The following is a 13,900-nucleotide window of genomic DNA, read 5'->3' as shown; positions in this document are numbered from 1 at the left end:
TTCCCCCTCCTACTTCTGTATATACTCTGAGACAATTCTGAAAGTCTATTTGAAGTGAAAAAGATACCCTGGGCTCATCAAATGTCAAAAGCAATTTGAACTGAATTGAGCCACAAAGTAAGCAGCAGCCACTGTTAATGCTGGAGAGAAACTCATCAGAAATGCAGGTCAGGACTTACAAAACCCCTTTGTTCAAGTGTGCCAAGAAACTTCTGTCTATTTCTCCTGTCAGAGACACTTGAGTATTCCCTGTTCAAACAGTTTGACTAGGAAACACTCCAACAATACTGTGCTTCATTGCCCAACCCATCAACTCCTTCCAACCTCCTGCTGACTGGTGATCTGAAAAGGGCCTGGAGACTCCCCTACTCCTCACATCTGCAGTTTATAGTGGCCGCTCTTACATCAGTATTTACTGGAGCACCCAGGAAAAAAAAACTGTAAAGCCAATCACCGCATCCTTTTGTGAAACCAAAAGTGTGTCTCAACACTTCTAGCATAAGATAACTTGGTACTGGCATAAATTTGCATTTGAGACCTTGTGTCTCTTTCAAACTGTCTATATTCCTTAAAAAGGAGGAAACACCAGTTGGCATGCAAAACTTGAAGTCTTCTTAGAAGGTTGAAGGTGACTCCTGCTGTCAAGGACATGCGCTTGTTGCAGACTGTGAATGGCTTCTGGGGGAAGTCTTGAGCGGCATTCAAAGAACACAGAAGATATGGCACAAGTCAAATATTATCTGAGCGAAATGTTTTTAGTATACTAGATGCAAAATAATTGCTATTATCTGTCTGGACGTTTTCAAATTGAAGGTGGGCCTCCTGATGGTGGTGGGAGTGTTGAAAGAAATGCATGAGGCAAAGATACTGCATGAGGGAGAAGCTCGTGAGTTAAAGCTACTGTGTTCTTATCGTATGTTGATCATGAATTTGTCACTCTAACGTACATAGTCAGGCTGTTACAGTTGCAACACAACTGTAACATATAGCACTTTGAACATATGAAGTCATTTAATTAGTTTAAACATATACCAAAGCAATGGGGAACTGCTTAACACATGCACGCCAAGGAAAAGGTTGCTGGTACTCTCATTGGTCCTCTGATTGTCATGAAATTGATGAACCCATATAGTTGTGTAGCAGCCACAAACTAATTTCTTTAAATGCTGAAGAACATAGTACATGGTTTAGCAAATATGGAGAAAGAACAGGCAAGATGATAAATGATAAATGAAAGCAGCCTGAAGGCCTATAAAAGAAAATATAAACATAGCCTATTTAAGTCTAACTTCAAAACAGCAAATGTCTGAAGGTTTAAAGTTTAATAAACTTGACTTGACTTGACTTGACTTATTTACGCCAATGCGCTCTTCCACTTCTCAATTTAGGGGAATCAGCTTGAGCACAGAAGCCAAAGGAAAAAACACCCCAACTGTGTGAAGTAGTCATGCCTGTGAACTCTATTTGTGTGCATAAAGAATGCCCAAAGCATTATTTAATGGATTAATTGAAAAACAATGTGTCATGTGAAGGCATGTGAGAGACAAAGAGAGAGAGAGATGTCATGATAGTACTGTGTCAAAATATAGTACTGTGTCATAACATTACATATTTGAAGTTAATAGTATACACGCACACGCACACACATACATACATATATATATATTTCAAATCTGCATATTCACTATGAATCCACTGTTTGTTAATTTTATCTTGTGCTTTTATTTTATTGTTCTTATTCTGCCATTGTTTTACTAAGTGTTTTATCCTATTGTAAAGTGTCCTTGGGTGACTTGAAAGGTGCTCATAAATAAAATTTATTATTATTATTATTATTATTATTATTATTATTATTATTATTATTATTGTATAGTACCATATCACCCTATTAGAGCACTTCGCTCTCACACTGCAGGCCTACTTGTTGTTCCTAGAGTTTTTGTTCCTAGAGTTCCTAGAGTAGAATGGGAGGCAGAGCCTTCAGTTTTCAGGCCCCTCTTCTGTGGAACCAGCTTCCAGTTTGGATTCGAGAGACAGACACTATCTCTACTTTTAAGATTAAAACTTAAAACTCTCCTTTTTGCTAAAGCATATAGTTAGGACTGGACCAGGTGACCCTGAATCCTCCCTTAGTTGTGCTGCAATAGACTAGGCTGCCGGGGGATTCCCATGATGCATGGAGGTTTTCATTTCCAGTCACCTTTCTCTCTCACTATGTGTTAATAAACCCTTCTGCATTGAATCGTACCTGTTATTAATCTCTGTCTCTCTTCCACAGCATGTCTTTATCCTGTTTTCCTTCTCTCATCCAGCAGATGGCCCCGCCCCTTCCTGAGCCTGGTTCTGCCTGAGGTTTCTTCCTGTTAAAAGGGGTTTTTTCCTTCCCACTGATGCCAAAGTACTTGCTCATAGGGGGTCATATGATTGTTGGTTTTCCTCTGTATCTATTATTGTAGGATTTAGTGTACAATATAAAGCGCCTTGAGATGACTGTTGTTGTGATTTGGTTCTATATAAATAAAATTGAATAAAATTAAATTATAGTATATATATATATATATATATATATATATATACATATATATATATATATATATATATATATATATATATATATATATATATACATATATATATATATATATATATATATATATATATATATATATATATATATATATATATATATATATATATACATATATATATATATATATAGTGCTAGTTAATGGGCGTAAATGGGCTTCCATACAACGGCCTCAAATTGATGATCAAGTTGGGTAGTAAAACAATAGCTTTATTCTATATCGATCTGACGCTTAAAGCAGCTATCAGTGCTTTTTCAGATCTTGTTTGCTCCGTGATTTTTTTTTAGTAAACAGGGTCTAGCCTTCAGTATGTTTCTCTGCTGCTCTCATAGTACCGTCTGGCGCGCCTTCTCTCTGCAGTGACAAAAACGCAGCAGCAGCAGCAGCTCTGATCTCTGCCTTCTTATTTTCTGTTAAATACTGCCAGCTGCAACTTTTGTCACCTCACAGCTGCCGGTGGTTCCTTCTCACACACGAGCTCATTAAAAGTCAAGAGAGACGTTTGGATGATGTCATATCCGTGAACAAGGATCCCTTTGACCAAACCGCAGCTCGGCTTTTCGCAGCTTGCGTGCCCACAAACTTTTTTCCTCCTTGCAGTGACGAGGTTTCTCCCCGCTGTCCATATGGCATGCGTAACGGGGAGCAGTGGATGGATGTGCCCCCCTCTTCTACAGGAAGCCGCGGTTGTTACCAGAGCGTAGTGGACGTGGTGGCCTGAGCACTCAAACAAAAACTTGCGTGATTTTTTTTTTTCTTCTTCTTCTTGTGGGCGCGGAGGAGGTGGAGGAGGGAAACGTTGTAGCAGCCGACAGAATGTGGTCGCTGTCCGTGGTCCTGAATCCGCTGCTGTTTCTGCTGCTGTTCGGATACTGCCCTACGGTGGTGAGTTTCCAACACAACTGCCTCTCGTATTTCTACCAGGAACAGCACAATAAACTTGGGCATGAGCTTGTACTGTCATGTAATGCTGAGTTCAAGTGATTAGAGGTGTATTTAACGTGTTTACTGAAAACACAATAACATAAAGAAATTGTCAGTTTTCTGCCATAATTGCGTGTTTGGCTGGTTCTTTGCTATTGTTAGCATACACATACATACCATACACGCTCCAGCACTGGCAGGGGATTTACATTTACACACAGACCTAATGTGTGGACAAAATACAATTTTATTTTTAAAAACAAAAGATATTCCAAGTGGTGGCAGAAGTAGAACCACCCTCATAGCACTTTGTTTATTGCTTACATTAACAATAGAGTATTGATATCGATCCTGGAATATTGCCAGGCTTATAACTCACTTTTAAGGGAGAGTTCCGTCTTTGTTGAAAAAAATGGTGCTGTGTCTAAACTCATATTTTGCTGGTGGCGTTTTTCTGTAACAATCACACTTAATCTAAATGTATTCATCAAATGGTCATGCAGTCATTTAAGGACATAGTCGGGTTTGGGAGTATTGTAACAAATTAGGAGGAGCAGCTTGCAGACCAGCAAGCCAGTTGGACAAGAACAATGGTCGATTAGGTTCATCCCACCCATGCAGAGTACAGTCCCCTTGCCAATGTCTTGATTGCAAAGCAGTGCCCTCACATAACACCTTGCCACGATTGAGAGTGGTGTACAGAAATAATGATGCTTTAAAAAAAACAGGAAATTTTGTTGCACAGGAAATACTCAAAATTACCTTCTTATCAGTAATAATGAAAAAGAAAAGTCTAAATGCCCCAAACAAAAGTGGAAGCAGCTGTCTGAATTATTTAATGAAAGAAAAAATTCTTTGTGCAGAGTTCCTCATAAAAAAAAGCCTAATTGGAGAGTGCATCTGGCTTGGCTGAGCAACAGAATCATTTTAATATGAGGAAATGTGAGAGTGAGAAGAGTGGAAAGGATGTGCATCACTCAAGAGATAGGAGGAAGACCATTTTAACAGATTAGTCAAACTAGCTTCTTTTCAGGGGCCTTTCAAAGCAAAATAAGGAGACGAAGAGCTGAGGGTGTTTTTTTTCTGACTCTTTTATCCCATTCAGCTATGATATACAGAGAGAGAGACAGTCATGGTTAACTATGCTATTTGGAATCTCTAATAATTTTCAGGCTGTGGCAATGTATCTCACATGAACTCAAGATATTCCATTGCACTTGTTTCATGTTCCTACTGATGCTTTTCACTGTGGTTTTGTTTTTTCATGAAATGCACACTGACCATACCAGGAAGAAGAAAATATTGTGGGTTATGAGATCATATCAGGGCCAACGTAGCATCAGAACACAGGCACAATTCACAGGGTTTAATTCCTAAATCACAAACTTTACAAATAACCAGTAGCAAATGTTAAAGGGAAACATTATTAAAAAATGTTAAAGGGAAAGATTTTGCTGATGAGTGAGGATGCAAATTTTACAAACAGAAATTGTGATGGAATGTAAACTGCAAAGGGAGATAATAGACCGCCTTATCGATTATTTCTTAAACAGCATGACTTTGCATGGTAGTAACTGACAGACTGACAAAAAGCGGCCTCTCTGTAGGTGAAAATGATGAGTCAAAGTCTGAGCTTTCTCCTTAGTGTGACGTTTTCGCCTGCTCAGAGGGGACATGATCTTTCATGGATGATTCAAAATGCTCTTTAAACTGCTTAGGATGACAGGCAGGGATGGGAAAAGGAATGGATGCCTGTACTTTAAAAACAGGGCACTTCACCTTTTAGCCATACACTTCAGAGTCTGGTGGAGTTCACATGTTTCACATGTTGTTCTCCATCCAGCTGTAGTTTTTGAATGTAAAAACAAAATCCAAAAACAATCGGCCGTCTGCCAAAGAGGCAGAAAATTTTCCTTTTCACAATCGAGGGTTGCCAGTATTTGGCTGCCAGTCCTGTGTTAATTTCCCATGCAGAGAATAAACAGCAAATATGGATCCCTTGTTTGTGTCTGATAACTATCAACTTTTCCTGCACTTCAGAAGAGTTTGATCAAAGTTTGGAGTAAAAGCTACTTTTTTTTTACTGTGCACACTCCAACTTTAGTTGACGGTTTTAAATTTCTGCTTCGGCTTATGATGCATAACATTATGTTCTTTGAGCCTTATATGCCAGCACCGTGGAACATATTGACTGTAATAAAGAGCAGGATGAGCTCCCACAAATCAGGTTTATCTGTGTCGTTCAGCAGGACTTTCAGTTAGAGCACTGGAAGGCCTAGTAAGGAGAAACGGAGGAATTTCAGCTCTCGGGTTATTCATCAAGGCCAGGAAACACTATTTATTGTTGAAGAGGAAATTCGCTGGAGACCATACACAGTGAGCAGAGGAATATCTTACAGCAAAAGCACTTTGTTCTTTCAAAGCAGCGACTTTTTCTAAGTCAGTGGAATTGGTTGGTGTTGCAGCTTTGGGGCAGAAGGCAGAAGAATGGATGACCTATAATAAACAAAATTACAAAACATAACAGCTGTGTGCTGCGATGCCAGAGTCATGACATCAACTGCATGTCTGTAGAAATGTGTGCTGTGTATTTATGGCTGCATGTGTCTCTCTGTGCAGACCATCAGGCCAAAGGAAGGGTGGCAGGTGTACAGCTCGGCTCAGGATGCAGATGGGCGTTGCATCTGCACAGTGGTGGCTCCTGAACAGAATCTCTGCTCCAGAGATGCCAAAGGCAGGCAGCTCCGCCAGCTCCTGGAGAAGGTGCATTCAACACAGACACACACGCTTCTGTATAAGTGACAATGCACGCACATGCTCATTCTTCACCGTATGTGTTTGCACACTTGAATTCAAAGACATATGGCATCAATTTAAATTATTATTCATGCTTCTTTGCTGCCCTAATCCTTTGAGAGATTGCACCAGCCTGGTCCATAACCCTGTTTTCCACTTCTGCATATATAGCATGGATGACATCAGTTGAATGACTACTTGGGAAGATGAGAGCACATTCCATCCCACCTTAATAGAACTCGAGCATCCCTTTATTGTGTATCAAATCAATCAAGGATATTTTTAAGGTTTCAGATTTTAGAAGGCTTTAAGTATTTGACCAGGATTGTTATCTGTAAAAAAAAAAAGTAAAATTAAATTGTTATCACTTATTTTTTCCTTTACATCTGCTACCATAGACATTTTTTGTAAAAGTGTGGATTTGGTCTTGATTACCTGAAATGATTTTTGGAACACGACAGCCATCATTGTGAATTGAAGTGGAAATCTCGAATGTAATTCCAAATGTTATTTTTGCCCCATGCCTGTCACGATTTAAATGCATTATCTACAAGCGAAAAAATAGCACAGCCCTAGAATCACTTTCCTCAATGACTATGTCACATGAGAAAACATGGCTGTAGCCTACATTTTAATGTTGTATGCCAAAGGGTGTTCTCTGTCATTCACTGGGCCCTCTGACACTAATGTACTAAGCTGCCTCAGGCCATCAGTGAGGCCATTTCAGGATTCCTCTACCAGAGCCAGACAAGTATGCAGAACACAACACACAAGCCCCGCGCCGCTTTACCGGGGTTGTGCACCAGTACTGTTGGTTCATTATAAGTTGAGTTAAAGAGAAGAAAGAAGGGAAGCTATTTCTTCCTCCTTCACATTCCCCATAAATGTAGCTTTTGTTCAACCACAAAGACACACTGTAAGGTTTCTACATTAAGTGTTTGCTCCTAATATGTCATTAAAATTCATCAGATTCAGTAGTTTGTCTATGACATTTGAAAAACACTTGAATTAAATCTGTCAAAATGGAACCTAAATTTAAAACTGATGAAAAACTGCTATGTGATAGTACTGTGCCTCTGAAAAAAATATCATCTGAAGCTCTACTCAGCTGAATTGTTAAAAGACAATCACTTTGGAGGTCAAAATGTTGATTTGTTCTTTGGGAAGTTAGAGCATGGCATCCTACCGAAAGGCTGAACATGGGGGACATTTTAATCTTGTGGTGGACGGAAAAATCAATGCAGCGCTGTTTCATTCTTTTCAAAAGGTGCAGAACATGTCACAGTCAATCGAGGTGCTGAACCTGCGGACGCAGAGGGACTTTCAGTATATCATGAGAATGGAGAGCCAGATCAAAGGACTGCGGTCAAAGTTCCGGCAGATCGAAGCGGATAGGAAGACGCTCGTCAACAAAAACTTTCAGGTATATTTTTGTTTGATGTTTAACTTTGTGAGAAACATCACAGGGAAGCCTGGGAAGGGACCTCTTCCAAGGATACCTGAGTTGCATCTGAATTAATCAACTTTCATTCCTGATAAGATCAATACAGGTCCACCACTGACCAGCCAAGGGCAACCCTATCATAAAAGCAAGACTAAATCTGAAGGCGGCTCCCAGGATGGATACAGAAAGATAACAAATATCTTAACGGCAGCATTATAAATAAACATTTATCCATTTATTTGGCATGTAAAACCGCTCTTTTTGGAGCCTTGATTGAGAAAAACAGTTGGAATGAGCAGAACTGTGGTGAGTTAATGTCTTCCTTGCCACCACTATAATTCAAAACTTTGCACCCACCTGTTGTTAATACATACCAGGATACATACCATACTAGGATTTTGTTTCCATAAAGATAAAGATTCTGGAGAAACTGATTGTAAAGAGTACTAAATCTGTCTTCACAGTGACAGGATTTCCATTAAATTATTAGTAGTAGCAATATCCATTAGTGGAATTTGTTTGGTTCCGGCTAGAGCGTGTCCCTGCTTCTATATTTGTTTAAGTTCCCTCACAACAGAAAGTTTGATATGGGCAAACATTCTTGTAAATATTAGATTTGTATTCCTCATTGTTGTGATTTTTTTTTAATTATTATTATGCTGTTTTTCCTGGACTCAACAATAAGAAGTGAATCTGCATTTTGTGTAAAACAAAACAGTAAGTATTGATACAAAACAATAAGAAAAAAACAATAAGAAGATGGTATTGCTGTACTTATGTGCTGAAAAACTGAGAGATTTGTTGAGACTAGTATTTCTAAAGTCCAAATACCTGTTCTGTTACTTATCTGTTGCAGGAGCTAAAGGGAAAGATGGAATCCTTGCAGCCGCTGATTCCAGTCCTGGAGCAGTACAAGACAGATGCCAAGCTCATCTCACAGTTCAAAGAGGAGATCAGAAACCTGTCTGGTGTGTTGATGGGCATTCAGGAGGAGATGGGGGCCTATGACTATGAGGAGTTGCAACAAAGGGTCCTAAACCTGGAAAATAGGCTTCGGAACTGTATGAGTAAACTCAGTAAGTCCAGCGATGGGGATAAAAAAAAGGCATTCGTGCGCAGTGAGATCGGATTATACAGTGGCAAAGGGATCATGGGCACATTTCTTGCAGCTACTAGGAGGCTGGCATTTTAGATCCAAAGCAGTGGACAGACAAGAACTGCTACTGGGGGCTAACAAACCCCAAAGTGAAAGAACATTCTCCCAAGCTAAAGATGAATGTGAAGCTTTGTACTCTGATTTTAAGTGAAAAAATTCAACTCAGGCTCACTTAAAGTGATGATTGATCATTTTAACTTATAAATTCCTTCTTGTGTCTTGTTTGCCATTCGCACTTATAGAAAATTTGTGGTTACATTGCTCCACCCATTGAGGTTTGATTCATCTAATAAGATCAGTTCTGCCCCCAGAGCAGCTTTGCCTTTGATAAAGGTTTGAATAACTAAAGCTCCAATTTGCCAACTGCCAGGTTATCAACAGTGATGGCTCCTGTCAAAGTGTCAACATAAATAGCTAACAGGGGAATGCTAATAGGACGTGGCTGGAAATCTGTTGGAGCCGGAGATGATTGCTTAAGCATTCATTGTGCGTGAGCTTTGATTGATTGGGTAAAATAGCACTTCAATACTTAACAGGAAACTTCAAAGCTTGTGTGCAAGTGATAGCCTACTGTCATTTGGCACCATTAAAGCCTGGCAAGATCATTTAAGTGTAATCCAAGTACTCTGAGCATTAAAACATATGGGTAAGTGTTCTCCCAGATTAGACACATTATAAGTTGTTGTTCTGTGGCACATTTCTTCTTATTCAGTCTACTTTATATCTTTAATAGCTGACAAAAGTACAGCTGTGTCCAGATGCTGCACACAAGCTGTCCAGAACCCACTTAGCAGTCCAGCACTTGGAGATAAATTCCAGTCATATAACATATGTGACCACAGCTGTATGGTGTGTTTTCAGCATGTGGCAAGCTTATGAAGATTACTGGACCACTGACGGTGAAAACTTCGGGCACCAGATTCGGAGCTTGGATGACCGACCCGCAGGCGTCTCCCAAAAACAACAGGGTGAGTTTATATGCATCTCTTTGGGTTGTAAGTCTTTGAAACAACACTGAGCAGTTTAATAATTTATATGTGGCGGCTTCCCTCCTTTTGTTCAAAGGGGAGAGATGTTGAAATACAGCATCGCACCTACTAAAAGCTTTCTGCACACTTGACTGCTGAGTTCAGACATTAAACTTAATGTTGCTTGTGCTCCTGCTTGATATACAGTAGCTGAAGCTGTTTATATGGTTGCTTTTCATCCAGCAGAAGTGGAAAATGTTGCACTTTGTTCACTACTGCTGTTCAAGACTGCAGAGACTGTCATGACTAGACACATTAATTGCTAATCTTACACATTAAAAGACAGAAATATTCAAAACAAAAGTACACAAAAAACTACATGTCAGTGTTTTACCCCTGACACTAAAAGATTAGAGTTACTGAGAAAAGGGGAGGACAGACTTTTGGAATTCCCATACTTAACAATCAGTGTTTGTCTCAAAATGCATTTTGTGTGTCCTTGTCAAATGTGTTGAAGTGTAAAAACTTAGCAAAGTCAGTTTTGAACATACGAAAAACTGCAGAGGTGGACAGTTTCCCGTAGTGTAAATGCATGCAAAATAAAATAAAATGTCATTTCATTCATCCATAACATCGCAAACCAGCTTTTTAGTATCACTAAAAAAAAATTCTTTTAGAAGTATACTTTTCATACTGAAAAAAGATTAAAAAGTAAAAGTGCTGCAAGGCTCTTACAAATATCCTAAACAGGTGTAGGGCGATATGGCTCAAAAAAATAAAGAAAATTTGTATGTAAGTAAAAATATTTTTAAGAAGTCAGCAAGGACAAGCTATATATATCGACTCAAAAGTCTTCATCATTTTTCTAGCTAGCTGCCTTCTTCTTTGCCTTTTTCTGACGCTTGTCATGCATTTTCCTATTTAGCATATCTATTAAGACAACAGCATGAAGCACTTTGAACTGCTACAGATACAGACTGGCCTATTCAACAAAGCACTGCTCATGTGACTAGATTACAAAATTTTCATTGGGTGCTTGCAGTCACACTTCCTTGGTTCTGGTTTGACCTTATTAGTGTATCATCGACCATCTGGCTAATAAAAAATTACTGGCCATGGCTGCTTTCTATCTTTCCTTTCATAGAGTTCATGTGTTCTGTGATTTCTTTATTTTGCTAAAAAATTTATTTCTATCACAATTTTAAATACAAACCACTGACCAATTACAATTCATTATCATCTCTATGTTTTTTTCCCCCCAGGTGTGGTACATGGACAGCTACACCAACAACAAGATAGTAAAAGAGTTTAAGTCCATCACTGATTTTGTCGCAGGAGTTGAATCCAGAACCTACAATCTGCCTTTCAAATGGGCTGGAACAAACCACGTAGTATACAACGGCTCTTTGTACTACAACAAAATGCAGAGCAACATCATCGTGAGGTACAGCTTTGAGACAGGTCGCGTGGTCACGCAGAGGGCTTTGGAGTCGGCAGGCTTCCACAATGTGTACCCCTACACCTGGGGAGGCTTCTCAGACATCGACCTGATGGCAGACGAGCTGGGACTGTGGGCCGTGTATGCAACCAACCAAAATGCTGGCAACATTGTTATCAGCCAGCTGAATCCAGACACGCTCCAGATCATCAACACATGGAACACAGAATATTCAAAGAGGAATGCCGGAGAGTCTTTTATGATCTGCGGGACTCTATACATTACTAATTCCCACCTGACCGGAGCCAAGGTGTACTATGCCTACTCCACTAAAACCTCCACTTATGAGTATACAGACATACCCTTTCATAACCAGTATTTCCACATGTCTATGTTGGACTACAATGCCAGGGACCGTGCTCTCTACGGCTGGAACAATGGCCACCAGGTCCTGTTTAACGTTACACTTTTCCACATCATTAAAACTGAGGATGACTCTTAGAGGCGGGGAGCGTACTGTACGCATAAAAGATTAAAATATGGAAATTTAAAGGTTGTGCCTGAATGTCAAAATAAATGTTATTTATTTATTAAATTATTAAATTCTCCTAATAAGCTTTGCCTTTTTTCTTGCATTTATTTACTGACATGAAGCTGTTTACCTGTTTTTTCAGAGTTAATTGAGTAAGATATTGTCTAATTGAAAATGTCACACTGCCTATAAAATAAATGACAGCACAAAATGAACCAATTCAGTGCATTATGAAGCATCCTGAAAACATTTTGGATTTAATAATGGAACTTGAAACTCTGAAACACTTAACAATGAACTTAAAGTAATTTCTCATGCCCTTTTCACTCTGAAATGAAAGCTTTTCCAAAATGAAGTCTTCATATTTATAATGGTTTTCTCCGTTCAGTATTACATTTATTCAGGCCCTCTAATTTATTCATTTTTGAGTTCTGTGTTCGTTAATTGTTCGTTTTGTTTCCATTCTTTCTTTGCCATTTATTCATCATGATCTGCTAATTTATTCCTGCTTTTCACTGCCTGCATTTCGCTTTCAGTTGGTCTTTGTACTTTTACTTTAAAACTTTTGCACTTGACCTCGTTCAAGACAACGAGAAATGTGGTGAACCATAATGCACCTGTACAGTTAATGTTGGCTTTTTTTTTTTTTGCTAATACTGGCTTTTTTGTGTCTATGAAAATCCTCAGACATTCAGGTCTTATGACATCTACATCGTACTAAGTCAAAGTACTTAACGCAACCCAAAGTCTAGTTGCCTTTAACTTAGTACTCTGAGACAGCAGCTTTTTTGTAACTTCAGCAACAGTTTGTATGCCTTATTCAGTGCAGTATATTCTGTGAGCCCGATGGTAACAGCTCTCATGCATGAATGCTTGTTGTCGTAAAAGCATTCTTACTGTAACTGTTTGTGTATTTTGCATTTGCAAAACGCTCCATTCTCCTCTCTGACTATGTTAATGGTAAATAGTAAATGGCCTGTATTTGTACAGCGCTTTACTAGTCCCTGGTAAAGAACCATTTATACAGAAGTAGAAAACTTTAACAAGGATTCATGTGTGTAAATAAGAAGTTATACATAACCCAAATAAAGTATTGTTTTCATTAAGTCATAGTTCTGTGCATTTCCTTTTCTGCTGTAAGGGTTTGATTGTTTCTTCTTTATTCCCTGCACCACTGTACTCATTTAAAATCACTGTATTCTTGATAAGAGCTTTGTAACTTTACTGTTACTTGAATACTTCATAAGCAACAGGGCAACATGTTTGAGCTGTAAATATCACTTTGTACTTGGTGACAACAGCTTGCAAAAGCTTCACGGTCTGAATTGTATCTGGACTTTAGTGGTTCTATAAACTGAAAAACTCCCATTTTTCATGAGTAACATCCATGTGTTGTATACTATGTTATGTTAGACCTTTGTGCAATACTATATGTCTGATCACTTTAGCTGTCAACAAAATCATAGTATGGTATGTCTGTGTCTATAAAGAATATAGTTTAATGTTCACAGTGGACTTTCTTGGGAGTTATTAAAGAAGAAATAAAACTAAATAAATACAAATATCTGTGGCTTTTCAGAGCTATTTTCATCTTCAAAAAGATATTGAGATTTATTTATTTATTTATTTATTTTAATGAGCATTTGCTGTGTTTTTTTAACTAAGAAGATTCAAACAAGGAAAGTACAGACAGCTGACAAGCAGAGAATATGCATAACACTTGATTTTTGCTCCTCCCCATTTGCTTTCAGCAACAGTCATGCGGGTCATCAGAGAACTGGCTGCACCTGAGAGGGGTGAGAGGCTAAGTGTACAAAGCCTGCTTTTTCAGCTCCTCTGTCAGTTAGCCGCAGCTTCCCCTTGCTTGTGGTTTGTTTTGTTTTTTGTTTTGTTTTTGCATCCTGTTGAAGATTCAGATAAGAGAAAAAACACAGTAAAGGTTTGTGGATGTAAGAAGAGGATGGTAGGGATAGGATGAGATGTAGGAAAATGATCTGCTGTGAGGCCTCCTAGGGGGAGAAAAAGAAGAAAAAGCAGAAGAATGCTTACCATCT

General features: G+C 38.8%; 1 protein-coding gene across 1 annotated transcript; it reads left to right on the top strand.

Annotated features, from left to right (window-relative positions):
* The first annotated feature begins 3,327 nt into the window (after positions 1 to 3,327).
* On the top strand, positions 3,328 to 12,958 carry LOC146687395 (noelin-3-like). The gene is made up of 6 exons (XM_085439354.1): positions 3,328 to 3,473; positions 6,132 to 6,275; positions 7,576 to 7,731; positions 8,609 to 8,828; positions 9,770 to 9,876; positions 11,139 to 12,958. The coding sequence occupies exons 1-6, from the start codon at positions 3,405 to 3,407 to the stop codon at positions 11,814 to 11,816; spliced, it is 1,374 nt and encodes a 457-aa protein (XP_085295480.1). The 5' UTR covers positions 3,328 to 3,404; the 3' UTR covers positions 11,817 to 12,958.
* Positions 12,959 to 13,900: the final 942 nt, after the last annotated feature.

The sequence above is a fragment of the Copadichromis virginalis genome, linkage group LG18 (genome assembly GCF_057382275.1).
Source record: "Copadichromis virginalis isolate Kocher_CV1m ecotype Utaka linkage group LG18, C_Virginalis_male_GT1.1, whole genome shotgun sequence".
NCBI lineage: Eukaryota > Metazoa > Chordata > Actinopteri > Cichliformes > Cichlidae > Copadichromis > Copadichromis virginalis.
This window is presented reverse-complemented; position numbering and strand designations above follow the sequence as displayed.

Excerpts from the sequence above, each read along its gene's own strand:
- LOC146687395 (XM_085439354.1), top strand. The coding sequence starts at position 3,405 with ATGTGGTCGCTGTCCGTGGTCCTGAATCCGCTGCTGTTTCTGCTGCTG. Across the intron at positions 6,276-7,575 it reads TCCGCCAGCTCCTGGAGAAG|GTGCAGAACATGTCACAGTC; the intron begins GTGCATTCAACA and ends TCTTTTCAAAAG. Across the intron at positions 7,732-8,608 it reads TCGTCAACAAAAACTTTCAG|GAGCTAAAGGGAAAGATGGA; the intron begins GTATATTTTTGT and ends TATCTGTTGCAG.